The sequence below is a fragment of the Theropithecus gelada genome, chromosome 2 (genome assembly GCF_003255815.1).
Source record: "Theropithecus gelada isolate Dixy chromosome 2, Tgel_1.0, whole genome shotgun sequence".
Taxonomy (NCBI): domain Eukaryota; kingdom Metazoa; phylum Chordata; class Mammalia; order Primates; family Cercopithecidae; genus Theropithecus; species Theropithecus gelada.
The window spans coordinates 52,621,850-52,635,548 of NC_037669.1; the positions used below are offsets into that span (position 1 = coordinate 52,621,850).

At 47.4% G+C, this 13,699-nt stretch overlaps 1 protein-coding gene across 1 annotated transcript in view; it reads right to left on the reverse strand.

Annotated features, from left to right (window-relative positions):
• Window positions 1-1,879: 1,879 nt before the first annotated feature.
• Window positions 1,880-13,699, reverse strand: part of SYN2 (synapsin II) — a 184,130-nt gene continuing 172,310 nt past the window's right edge. The window contains exons 11-13 of the mRNA XM_025375457.1: window positions 9,903-9,963; window positions 5,659-5,902; window positions 1,880-2,779 (exon numbers count right to left, since the gene is read on the reverse strand). Coding sequence (XP_025231242.1) covers window positions 2,644-2,779; window positions 5,659-5,902; window positions 9,903-9,963 — 441 coding nt within the window. The 3' untranslated portion in view covers window positions 1,880-2,643. The remainder of the gene's footprint in view (window positions 2,780-5,658; window positions 5,903-9,902; window positions 9,964-13,699) is intronic.

A 13,699-nucleotide genomic window follows, 5' to 3' on the forward strand; every position in this document is an offset into this window, starting at 1 on the left:
CCCAGCTGAGTGACCTGAGTGAGTTATTGACCTTGATGTGCCTCCATTTCTCATTTATAAAATAATAACAGCACCTACCATATAGGCTTATTATAAAGAATACATAAGTTGATGTGCATTAAGTATTTAGAATAGTGCCTGACTATGGAAATGTCAGCAAATATTCCTATGAATCCATCACAATGTTTATGTTTATCGTAAGTGCTCAAGAAATGTTTTGACTAAACAAATGACTTCTCTTAAAACATATTTGGAATCAGGGGATACAAGCAATGGCTAGTGGCAGACTCTTGGTTTGTGAAGGCGGTCAGAGTATGCCACCTCAAAATATGCCACTTTGTTGTTTATTCAGCTCAACAGTTTACAGTGAGCTGAAGGCAACAGAACAACAGATGCAGGAAAGGTTTTCTGACCTCCCCGTTCCTGTCTGAGGCAGGACTAAAACTTCTTGTCGGAAGGGTGCCTCTCCCCCAAAAGGAAGAAGGGAGCAAACATTCTTATCACCAGAGACAGGGAATTGACACTGAGATGAATCTCCACAGACAAAACCTTACTAAAATTTGTAACCCTTCTCTCCCATTAGTTTCTCCCATATATTTCCTACTTTCCCACAATTTACTGGCTGACTAGCTCAGACCCCTTTGTTTTGTCATATCGTCACAATTTATCATTCTTTATTTAAAATGGTATACAAGTTGTGGGCTTAACAGCTTGGGCCTTCATTTTCCTTATGAAGATTCCCATGTACACATAAAAATATTAAATAAAATGTGTATACGTTTGTCCTGTTCATCTGTCTTATGCATGCTTAATTTTCAGGCCCAGCCACGAAAGTAACAGGACATCTGCCTCCCCTACATCTGGAAATAGAAGGAACTCTAAAGGTCAATTGCCTTGCGCCCAGGTACCCCATGCTTTTGTTTGTTCTTTAGTTATGTGTGTTGTGGGAGGAGGGCTGTCACCTCCCAGGTGTCACTCAATGGGAAGTTCTATTTTGTTTTCTAAGTGTAAGAAGAGGGTACGGTTCTCAATCCTTGAACTGCGAAAACAGAGAATGAGTAAGAAAGGAGACCCTGGTATCGGAGAAATTCATTCTCTGACCTTGCAGCATCTACTGTCCATGAGAAGAAGTTAACAAGATAGTGGCATTTGGAGGAGTGTTATCTTGTTGAGTTAGTAGGATGGGTGTCACGTGTAGGAAATTATCTAGATACTTATTAACATTCAGATATTAACATTTTAACATATGGATTTTTTTTTTTTTTTTTTAATCAGTGCAGATGTAGTGTTTATCTTCACAGCATCCGTGGTCTTTGGGAAAATATACTTGAATATCAGGGAGTCATGAAGCAGCCAGAGTGAAATCCCTCAGAGCCCACCCTCAATTGCAGGCCTCTTTAGGATGGCTTCGTTGGGATCCGTGGGAGCCTGGTTATCAGAGCAGGTTGGTCCGGCCTCATTGGGACCACCATGTGGGCCTCAGCTGAGGAGCTTGATGATAGACCAGGCAAGTGAGTCTAAATTGACTCCTCCAAGAGCAAGGGTTCTGTGCTTATTTGAAAGGTTACAAAGTCCATAATATAGGTAGAAATGCTGAGTTGCTGAAGGAAGGCCAGTTGTCTTGGAGGAGAGATATTCACTGGGGAGGTGTCAGGAGGCCCAGAAGTGGCATGTAAAGGACAGACACATTCTCAAACACTTGCAAACACATGTACACCTGCAGTCACACACACAAACTGACACAAACAGCTTCACACACCTATATTTTTCACTCCCTACACTCAAGCACACACACACTTCATGGACACTCTCTCAGCCTAAAGGGTGGCCAAGGGGTCAAGACCTCATGGCTGAATCAAATGTTGGTGAATGCTGCTGCTTTTATTACACCAAAGGTCTTAACATTTATTAGGAGATGAACACAAAGCTTGGCATACTGCTGTCATAGTGGCATGCATTCTCCTCTATAGTGCAGCTCTGGAGTTCAAGGTTACTGCAGATTGCACATAAGAACCACTCTTCAGAGGGAAGAAAAGGGGAAACTGCAGATCCTTGTTCTCCCGAATATCAGCAGACTCAAGGTGCTTCACCACCACAGCAGCCTAAGATCTTGTAAGTTGGGTGGGTGTGCTTTAAACAGTAACACGGGTATGACAAGGGATCCAGGATAGGGAAAGTTCCCAAAACTTAGGGCCAAGAGTACTTTTAGGGAAGTATACACTTCCCAAACAGGTATCACTGAATGGGGGCAGGGCATGCTTAGCACTGCAACTGAGCTAGGTTAAGCTGCCAGGAGTCCACGATTAATCCTGGTTTCACAGGGAAGAATAAGACATGATGGCGCTGTCACAATAAGGCCACTAAACTTATAGCAAACGATGACTTCAGAAGGAAGCTCTCGTGACTACAGGGAAGCAGCTCTTTCCTCTCTGATGCCAGGTACCCCTTGCTGGGTAGGCACCTGCCCTGAGACTGTCACATGGTCCTTTCTGGGCTGCATAACATCACTTAGCACAACAGAGCAGAGGAAGGGACCACACACATCAAGGTCATGGGACATCACCACCAAGCTGGCTGACTGTTGTTGGTGAATGTCTTAAATGCCTTTCCTGGTTGGGCCGGGTGCCCCGTGTGTCTGAAGAGCTAATCTGAAAAGAGGCTGGCAAAGGACTTCCTCAAGCTCCGGATGGTCTCCGCTTTGGCTTCATCCTCATTGGCTGAAGACCGGAAGAAGGAGGACTCAGAGAAGCTGAAGGCATTTGTCAGGGACTGCGACTTGCTTGAAGATAAAAACCAGAGAGAATGTGAGAGGGTGGTGTTCCCAGCAAGGCAGGGAAGGACGATGACGTGAGGATACACAACTAGAACCCCCACTCCCTCCCCGGGAAGACCAGGGTGATGGAGGATAAAGCCAGAAGTGGCCATGCTACCAAGACCCTGGGAGACCCCTACGTTACTTCCTTATCTTCAGTGCTACTAGAATAGAAAGGATGGGGACAGTGTGGGAACAAGGGAGAAGGGAAAAAAAGAAATAAGGGAAAGAGGAGGAAGAGGTGACTCAAAGACTTCTTCTTTAATTTAATCCAAAATGCCTGAGGGCTAAATTTCAGAGATCCCAACTTGGTAAAAACTAACCTAGGAATCTCACATTACTTCTCTGATGAAAAGAAGTCACAATGGGCCTGTGACTCTGGCACTCTCTTCTCTATCAACTGTCAACTGGTGGAGCCAGATCAGAAGACCTGGGCCAAAGTCTCGTTCTGCCACTCAATCCCTCCTAACTGGAGGCAAGCCATGTGCCTCTCTGTGCTGTGGGTTCTCATCTGTGAAGTTTGGTAAAATGAAGATCTCTACGCACTTTTGGCTCTTTCTATTCTGATCTCTTCTCTGATTCCAAAAGAATATACTGGCTTGGCCCAAAACTCCAATGCTTCAATTTCCCTGTTCTTTGTTTGTTTGTTTTGAGACAGAATCTCTCTCTGTTGTAAAGGCTGGAGTGCAGTAGTGCAATCTTGGCTCACTGCAACCTCCGCCTCCTGGGTTCAAGCAATTCTACTACCTCAGCCTCCCGAGTAGCTGGGATTACAGACACTTGCCACCATGCCCAGCTAATTTTTGTATTTTTAGTAAAGACGGGGTTTCACTTGGCCAGGCTGGTCTTGAACTCCTGACCTCATGATCCACCAGCCTCTGCCTCCCAAAGTGCTGGGATTACAGGCATGAGCCACCACACCTGGCAATTTCCCTGTTCTTAAAATGGATGTAGTAACCACCCTTGCAACCCTCCTCAGAGGAGCGCTAATATGAGGTCTGTGGGGTTCAGGGTGTCCAGTGGCAAAAGAGATATATATCAGGCCTTTACAAGTTTCTTAGGGAGATTTCTAATGAGAAAATCCAAACTACACACTTTTTAGGGGCCTGTTTTCCCCTTGAGAGACTAGAGGTTCACAGAGAAAAACCATGAAGCACCAGGCCATGGGGAGGCCCAGCCTGCACTCCAGGAGAGGACATGAGGTCTGGCTTCTCCACTGGCCCAGCTTTTCTCCTTCTTGACTCCCACTGGCTCTCGTTCCGGCTGCTTTCTGGCTCCAGAACTCTTCTCCTGGTGTCTTGGGACTCTCTGCCCTCCCTTAAATGCTGGGTGCAGCTCAGGAGAAACTCCCTTCTACAGAACTATGAGCAGTCTCTCTCTGCCTGCAGTGGCGGTGAACAGACACCCTGCCTTTCATTAGGGCTGGGAACGAGACCCAACACGCTGGCCTCTGGGAGCGGGGGCACTCCTCAGCCCACACAGGCAGAGAGTACTGGGGATGAGCCTCCAGCTTGTCATCAGAGGCTGGCTCTATTCAACAGCTTCAGCCCAGAGGCAGTGACAATCCAAGGATCTGCCCTCACGCGGAGGCTAGAGTTGGCTAGTGAGAAGGCAGGAGGGATTAAAAAAAAGTCAGCAGGCAGTAAATAGCTGGGCTGAAGGGACATTATGGGGCAGGCAAGAGGCAAGAGGTGCCACTGGCCAGAGCTGGGGAGGAAGAGTGGGTGATGCCCCTCCCATCACGCTGGACTGAAGACCCAGAGAAAGTGACCATCTGGACACCCGAGCCCCGCAACCTTGGCTCTGCCACTAATTAGAGGAGTAGCTTGGCTTTGAGAAAAAAAAAAAAATCAAATTTCTTTGAGCAAAGTTTTCTCATCTGCAATGACTACATGATCTCCTAGTGGCTCATTTTAACTCCAGAATTCTCCAGCCTCCTTTTCTCCCTCCCTGAAGAGTCATTTGTTGCCCATCACTTCACTCCGAGAAGCAGGGGTGTGTCACTACCATCCCCTTACCAAACCCTTAAGGCTACAGCTGTCTGTGCTGAAGGCGGTGACAGAAGTCTGCTGGGGACACTGCAAGCAATCAGAGACCTCTGTGGGAGAGAGGGCAGAACTGACCATCGTCCACATCCAGGTGCTGTCCCTTCCAAGGACAGCTCTGCTGCTTCCAGGGGTCCTGTGCAGCAGGGCAGTGTGGAGGGGCTTCTAGGGTGACTGCTGGGTGTGAGGGAACCCAAGAGGATGGAGGTCCTCAGCGTCTCTGCCTGGGAACTCCTCTGCTGCCCACACCAGAAACTGACCTCCTTTGGACAGAGCTGAAGGTAAAATGTTGAAATGGATTTAACCAATTCCCTCTTTTCATTCTGGGCAGCCTTACTGATTTCATACTCTGAACTGTGAGTCAGAGGCAGAAAGATTAAAAAAATTTTTTTTACAAGGAAAGAAACACACACAAAGAAAAGGAATGGAAAAAAAGAGTGGGAGACAGGGTTTAAAATAAACCAAAACCTTAAGCTAGTACAAGACTAGAGAAGGGACAGTGACCCTGCCATATTGCCACTTCCCAGGAAGAAAGGGAAGGGGGTTGAATTTCTAGCTAAACTTTAGACTTTCACTTCCCTCTTTCCTCTCTTCTCCAGTGAACGCTAACCATTCCTCTAACCAAACACACACACACACAAACCAAAAACCCAAAAAAAAAAAAAAAAAAGCCAAAAAAAAATCCCACCACAAAATATCTGTAGGAGACCTCATTGAAGGTGATTTCTAGCAGCTCTGGGGCCCAAGGCCCACAAGGAGGGCAGGAGGAGGGGAGGGAGGAGCTGCTGAGTTGTCTCTTACTTGAGCTGTGGGTGAGGCTGGGGCTTCTGTGGTGGAGCAGCCAGGGGTGGCTGGGCCTCTGCCAGGGAGCTGCTGCTGGAGGGTGCATCTCCGTGGGTGGTGGGGCCGCCCGGCCGCTGAGGAGCCGAGGAGAAGGAAGAGGAGGAGGAAGAGGAGGAAGGTGGCAGTGATGGTCCAGGGGGGAGCCGGCGTGGAGGCAGCACCTTGCCTGGGGGCTGCATTCCTTGGGGTTGCCCAGGGCCCCCTAGGTTCAGTACAAGAAAAACTTCATAATTTAACCATATAAAAATGTTTGCTTATTAGAATCTACATCTCAAAGGGTGTGGTTAGTTAATTACCAAAAGGATAAGCTCTATGCCAAGAAGCCAGAGTCTCTGAAGGGCCCCAAAGGGGGTCCTTGGTTAGCTATCCTTGTACATAGCTACTAAGTGCTCCTCCTCAGAAACGCAGCGACTCAGCCACAGCAGAAGTCAGCAGGACAAGGAGGAACCAGGGGCGAGTGACCCTGTCAGAGGTACACGCTCTCACAGAGGGCCCTAGAATGCAGGGTCCTCACCCCTCCTCCCTAGAGGTGCCTCAGGCACACACCACCCTGCTCCAGGGTTTACTGGGAAGTCTCAAGTTCCACATGGCAGATACAGGAGAGGGCGGTGGAGAGAGCACTGGATCTCAGAAATAGTCTACCAGTGACTCCCTCAGCAAGTCACCAAACTTCCCTGGGCCTTGGTTTTCCCAACAATAAAACTTTAAAAAGTGTAAACCCCGGTCTTAGTTGTCTTTTGAGGGGTAGTGGTTCAAAGATAACAGGGTCGAGCAAGTTCTTCAAAAAGCATTCCATACTTTAAGATCACCTTGATGGTCACTGACTTATGTTGTTTTATGGAGCTGCCCTTGGTCCTGCTCCAAGCCTGCGTGGGTCTGATTGCCAGGCCCACCATGCCCCACCAGAGCTTAATTTTAGCATTAACTCATGCCCACAACAGGAGAAATCCATTATTCCAGGCACTGTTTTGTCTCTCAGTACTATCTCAGTACTATCCTCAGGGGCTCTAGCAGGATGAACCTCTCAGGCATGTGTGGTAGAATTCTCCAGACATCCAAACCCCACTCTCCCCTGGGGATGTTGTGGGTGCCATTTGGCAAATAAAAGCCCCCCTAAAAAGGAACAGCACACCCTCCTCCCAGCATGAAACACAAAACCATCTGGTGGCCTGGAGAGGAAAAAGGTCCTCCTTCCTCTGGGAGTTGATAGGCATTAAGGTGGTACCAGACTGCCTAGAGTTTGCTCAGGAGGGTCCCAACACTTAGAAATCAAAAGCCATCCCCATTAGCACCTACTGACTAGTGGAAATGATGCCCAACTGCCCTGGGAGGTCCAGTCTCTCAGCCTCAATCCCACAGTTCACATCCAGGGGCCTGCTGGAGGGAGTGACTTACAGAAACTCAGCACCAGCTAGTTGTATTATCACTTAGTTTTTAAGAAATACCAGAATATCTGCACCCTCTGGAGAGGCAGAACTGTATGTCTATGCCACTGTGCACCCATGACTATCCGCTCAGTTCCCCACTACAGGGCACAGAATACCCTTTATCATCTAACCAAATAATACCAGAGTTAGTTACAGATAAATAAACACATACATAAGTAAATGGAATTCTGCAGGCTTAAGAAGCTCCAAATTCAAATCAAATAACTAGTGAAGACAATAGATTAGCAGATTATTTCACATTAACCAGCTTTTGCCATTTCCAAAGTTTGGCATCACTTGTATTAGCATTTTCCTGTAAGGTAACACAGGTTAATAGCTCAGTCTCTTGCACCAGAAACCTGAGTGCTTTCCCATTTGTGCAGATACTTGGATAGCCAGAAACTTTACAACTTAACACTGAAGACAGATATAACTTTTCCTTTATTGCACATTAAGCTGTACAAGAGTCACAAAAGAGAGGTACTTCAATCACACTTCCAGCATTGGCTGAGGTTCTCCCAGTTGGATCAGTACAAAAAAAGGGGACGTCAGGAAAGAAATAGGTACAAAACACCTGAACGGCAATCCTATACTGTGACACAGATGTCCCCCAGGCCACAGAGTTGTCCCTAAGCATGCTGCCTGAGGGCACATAACAGTCAGGTTATGCTATCTGCTTGCATTTGGCAGTGGGAGCCCTAACCAATTTCTCCCCTACCTGAAAGACCTTGGCTGACACCACCCTGTAGCCTGACTGAATTCATATGGCAACTTTGCATTTGTGGCTCACAAATGACACATGAAAAGCACCGGATGTACACACTGATAACATGCAGAGAAGCAATACCACCATCAGCTCATCATTTGGACAAAAATATAAGATAAAATAAAATAATGTATTCCTCCATTCTGGGAAATGTTACTTTATTCTTTTCTATCATTTCATCAGATTGGGAGGTATTTAAGGACTTGATTCTTATGCAACCCATCTGGAAGTGCAAATATGCATATATGTGTATATTTACAACAGATCAACTACCATCATCAGCTGAGGGAGGGATTACAGATGACAACATTCACACTCAATGCATTTCTCTGTGGCCTCAATTTACCAGCAATCAAAGGAAAACCAAGGCACAAGCCCCTAGACATATAACTCTTGTTACAAACCACCAACACTAGTTCCTTCTCAGATCTGGGAGTACAGAATGGTGACATGTCAATATAGAGGTGGAAGGGAATGTAAAAGTAGGGCCAGCAGCATTTCTTCTCAAAGGCAAGCTGCTGGCATGAACTCCCACGGACTATGGTGTTAGAGGCGGCTGCTTGGTGCCCGTTCCCAGCCTGGCCAGGAGATGGCAAGATGAGGCACTGAAGCTGAGACCTGGTTTAATGAACTGTCTCAGCATCTGCTCAGGTGCTGCTTGTCAGAGGGAAGAGAACAAACTGGTGAGGGTTCCTCAAGAGCCACCACTATGGAGCCTCTGTCCAAAACACACACAAGCTAAATCTGAGATAGTTCCTCCCAGGAAAGAGAAAGCTCCTCAATCTCTGAACTCTGGAGGGCTCTGGTAAACAGCTGAGAACTGAAGCAGGAGTCAACCTCAGGGTTCTGGAGGCAGTGTACCCACTCAAGTAACATGGGACATTTTTGATTTGGTCTCCCATTACGATGCCTCAGGAGAGGCCAAGAGCAGAATGGACAATCCCTGACAGACCTTAAGTAGCTCCCTGCATTCTATGTCCAACATTGCCAAGGAATTATCTCTGTACACAGGTCAAGCTTTGGGAACACAAAGCAGCCTCAGGTCCACACAAGCGCACACATGGCTGATCCAGAAACAGCAATAATGAAGAAACAACTGAGATCAACACACACAAAATACTCACAGGTTCACTTTGATATTGCACATCAGCGGCCCCATTTTATAAAAATCTCATAGCTAATTAGTTAATAATAAAATGAAGGGTACACTGGGATGTAAAATACAGAACACATTCCTGGAAATTTCTTTGTATTTCATGTCATCACTAAAAACACAAGAGCTCTACAGGCACAGCCAGCCTATTCACATAAACTCAAACTGCACCAAATTTTAGCAAACAGAGAAAAAGGTGGATGCCTTCAAATTCAGTGGATGAAGCTATGGCAGTTTGATCTTGAAAATCTCTTAATGTTCTATCTAAGTTACAATAGTCATGCAGAAAGAAAGCGAAAAGCACAGTTCATTGAAGATCCCAAGCACACTGGTGGAGGTAAAGTTGGGGGTGGGGGATTTAATCTGAGCATGGGGGGAGAAGGAGAGGAGCTGGGTTTTCTTTTTGTGGTTTCCATTTCTCCCCTGTCCACCCCCCTACTCCCATTTCACCCCACATTATATATTACTTTTAAAAACACTATTAAACCACCCAGAAGATAGAGTCACACTGGACTTGGGAGAGGCACAATTCTTTTGTACACTGTTGACAAACAGCCCTGGAATCACAAGTTATACAGAGAAAACATAAGTGAGCATTACAAGCACGAACAGGAACAGGTAAACAACCAGACAGAGGAGCTGACACTGCATAGGAAAAACACAGTCCAGTCAGCATTGAAAGAACGCAGCAACGGCACCAGTGGGAGGGTCTGTTTTCCCCTCCCCGCTTTCCTTTCTTTTGTTTTTGGCTTAAAATTTCTGCTTTGAAAAATTAACTACCAATCATTTTAAGAAGCTTGGACTTGTTTTGGCCCTACTGCAATGCCATTACAGTCGAGAATATACTGTAAACAACCTTGAGGGGGTGGCCGCTGAGGTGGGGTCTTGCTTGAGTCCGGATCCTTAAGTGTTCCACTCTGGAAGACAAAAATGCAAGAGATAAAAACAAAACTCCAAGCCACTGAATTCCAAAGAGAAACCACGTGGCTCCACGGCAAGGCCAGAGTGGAATCCAGTGGGACCTGGTGGGATCCTGTGGGATCTGGCCATAGGCTTCTGCTGCTCCAGAAACACCTTAAAGGGGATCCTCGGCCTCAGGTATTGCTGGGACAGTGTGGGGAGTCTGGGGCTTGGAGCCACTCTGGTAACAATGCCTGAGACCTCTTCAACCGCTTTTTCATTTTCCTCCATTTAGACTCATTCTTCCTAGAAGCTTTGCGTCCTCTAGCACCACCTGGTTTCCTCTCTGGTTTTCTGGTGCCTGCCCATGTCCAGCTCCCACTCCTACGTATAGGCCTGGCTTTCTAAAGGAAAGGGAGGGCCAATGCCAAACCCCCGAGACAGGGTTGGACTATAGGTGGCTCTAGGGGCAGGTGAGCAGGAAGGCAGGGGGAGGAGTGTATGTGTGCGCATGCCCGCGCCCAGCTGGACCTAGTGACTTGCCTAGGCTTGGCTCACTTCTCATCTGGAGTTAACTCCGGAGTGGGATCAGTTCTGGGGCTGACTCAGAGAATCAGATCCACTCTTTGGACTCGGCTGAGAACTCCCGAAGGGAGGAACTTGAAGAAAGGGGTTGTCATTTGTTTCCCAGGGCCCTCCTTACCTTAGAGGGAAGGAATAAGACATTAATGTTTGTAACAGCGCGCAAGGCCAGGCTGTTTTTCCCTCCCAAACAGCATGATTACACTTTACCCAACAGCATGGCTCCGATCCCATGCTCCCTCTCCCAGCCGTGATTCTGATTATGCCCTGACGGGATCAAAGACCTGTGCGAGTTAGTTTGTCTAACGTTTGTATTAGAGGCAGTGAACGTTTGGAGTCTGAGTTCAGCACAAGGGAAATGCTCTGTGAAGCCTAAAGCCTGCCAAGTGTGCTGATGGTGATGTCAATGAGGGGCTTCCAAGGCAAGGCGGTGGCTGAAAACAAGCATGTCCTCAGTGAGCACCCACTTCCCCTTTAGTGCTCCTCTCCCCTTTTGACGTGCCCCTCAGCCCTACTCCCACATTAAAGCTGCTTCTCCTCCTGTTCCCCATTTCCCTTGGGCATCCCATTCTGGCCATTTATCTCCCTGCCTATTACGGCCTGTTTTCAGCTCCACTGCCAGGGAAGTGTTACCTTCTCAGTATCACAGTCTTTTAACCGCATTACTCGGAACTGTTCTACTGAGAGGATTTGGGATCGTAACCAGGAGGGGGCCTTTGAAATGTCCTCAGTGCCACCATATCAGAGACTGCCCATTCTACCATAACCCCCAATCCCCCACAAGTCACAGTGAGAACCCTACTTCCTTTCTCCTCTTCTGGGGACCTTCTTGGGATCCATAAGGCACAGTCTGAGCCTGACACTGCAATACCCACACCTGGGAAACCAGCTGGAAACCACTCCATCCCAAGCGACTCTGTCCCTTCAGGACTCCTCCACTTTTCCCTCCTGGTGTCTGAGTCACCATCTTCCCTTGACTAACTTTAGTCAGGCCTTTATCATTTCTTGCTAGATGAGTCTCCTAATTCTTTCATCTCTTTCTTTCCAATCTGTCTTCTCTGGGGCTACCTACTGTCCTCCTAAACCTTTTTTCTAGTTGTCTCTTAACTTCTCTAAATCATCTAGAGCTGACATTTATGGAGTGCTTACTGTATTCCAAGTAACATGGGTACACTATTGTGTACTCTCTGTACCTCACTGTATGAGGTAGACACTATTTCATCAGCACTCCTGATTGCTTCAGCATGGCTGGGCTCACCCTTTCTAGCCTTCTCCCTCCTTTATGTCATAAACAGCTGCTCAGTCCAGGCCTGATTCTCTACTGTTCATTCGCTAGTCTGGCCCATGCCTTCAACATCACAGCTTCTCATGGTCAGAGACAGAAACTTAGGTGAAGGACAGAAAAAGTCACAGTTTGTGAAGCTGCTGGACTGGCTCTTGCTGGTCCCTCCCCTCGGGCCTCACGTCTGGTGCCACTGAAGGGTCCCAGTGCATCATCTCAAATGCTGGCCAAGAGCAGCTGACGATGTTCTCCTCCCAGAGAGGGTTACAGAAAACTATGTGGCATGAGAGCAGAACCAGGGCCAGTGGGCAAAAAAGGTCGAGGCAGACTTTCACTTACAAGCAGAACTTTCTTTTGCAAAAGCAGTGAGATAGGCTGTTTTGGGAGGTAGATGTATGTGTTCACATAGTGGGTAGTGAATGACCTGACAAAGACATCATAGATAATATTCCTTCTTTAAATATGAGATTGATTGGATGAATGCTAAGGTTCCTTCCAATCCTGTGAAACTGTGATTCCAAGAAAACATTTTAAATCTCATAGATTAAGTTTTAATGGTAGAACTCCAGACACAGGATGAGCTCACAGGGGTGATCATACTATGCGGGCTAGCCTTGTCTTTCCTCAGCCATGGAAATATACATGTAAGACACCCACGAATGAACTAAGCCCAGAAGTGCCCTTCTCCAGGCTTCAGAGGAAGAGCTCCCGGAGGCAGTCCTTTGGGCTGGAGCCTGGGAATATGCTTTGGCCACACTTGATGGCGCCTAGGAAGCTTCTCTTGGCCCCGGCTCCACTGAGATTGTATATGGAAGACTTCTCAGGGGCTACAGGAGGTGGGGAGGAGAGTTCCCAAGGACTGTCCCTTGCCAGGCTGAGACTCCCTGGCTCCACCCACAAGCCTGCTGTCAGCTAGGGTCTCCGGGCCTATTCCCTGTGGGGCTTGGCTACCATGGGATCTGTTTCCAGTCACCCAGAGCATCCTGGGATGCTGAATTCCACAGAAGTCTGGCCACTCTGGCGTCACTGCCAAAGTCTGGCGTGGAGCCAGCCCACAGCAGCAGAAACTCATGGCCAGACTGAGAGGCAGAATTTTGCTCAGGAAGTTGGATTGATTCAAACAGGTAAGAATGTGAAGTTCAGTGCTTGTGCCTAGCTGTACACAAAATGGAAGGGGAATAAATGACCTTATAGTAGCATAAGAAAAAACCCAGCTGGGCGCAGCTCACGCCTGTAATCCCAACACTGTGGGAGGCTGAGATGCGTGGATCACTTGAGCCCAGGAGTTTGAGACCAGCCTGGATAACATGATGAAACGCTGTCTCTGCAAAAAATACAAAAATTAGGTGGGTATGGTGGCATGTGCTTATAGTCCCAGCTACCCAGAAGGCTGAGGCAAGAGGATAGCTTGAGCCTGGGAGGTAGATGCTGCAGTGAGCCAGGATCACGCCACTGCATTCCAGCTTAGGCAACAGAGTGAGACCCTGTCTCAAAAAAATATATAAATAAATAAACCGCAGACAACCTTGGGTTTACAGAGTGACAACAGGCTCAGAGGGTGGCAGACTGTAATGATGCTGCCAAAAATCGGATGCAGCTGGAGGTATGTCTGTGTCTTGACAAGGGGAAGTGATAGGACCACTGTTCTTTTGGCTGATCAAGCCTCATGAGAGCGCACTGCAACCAGTTCTGGTCAATTCTTAAGGGGGATGCTAGCAGAAAAACATGGGTACATGGAGCAGATAGGATGGTGAACAGTCTCAAAATGACATCTTTATGCATGTGACTTTGGGCAAGTTACCCTGAGTCACAGTTTCCCAAATGGTATAAATGAGGTAACCATGGAAGCACTGGAAGACTGAAATTAGTCAAATGTATATCTGAATAGT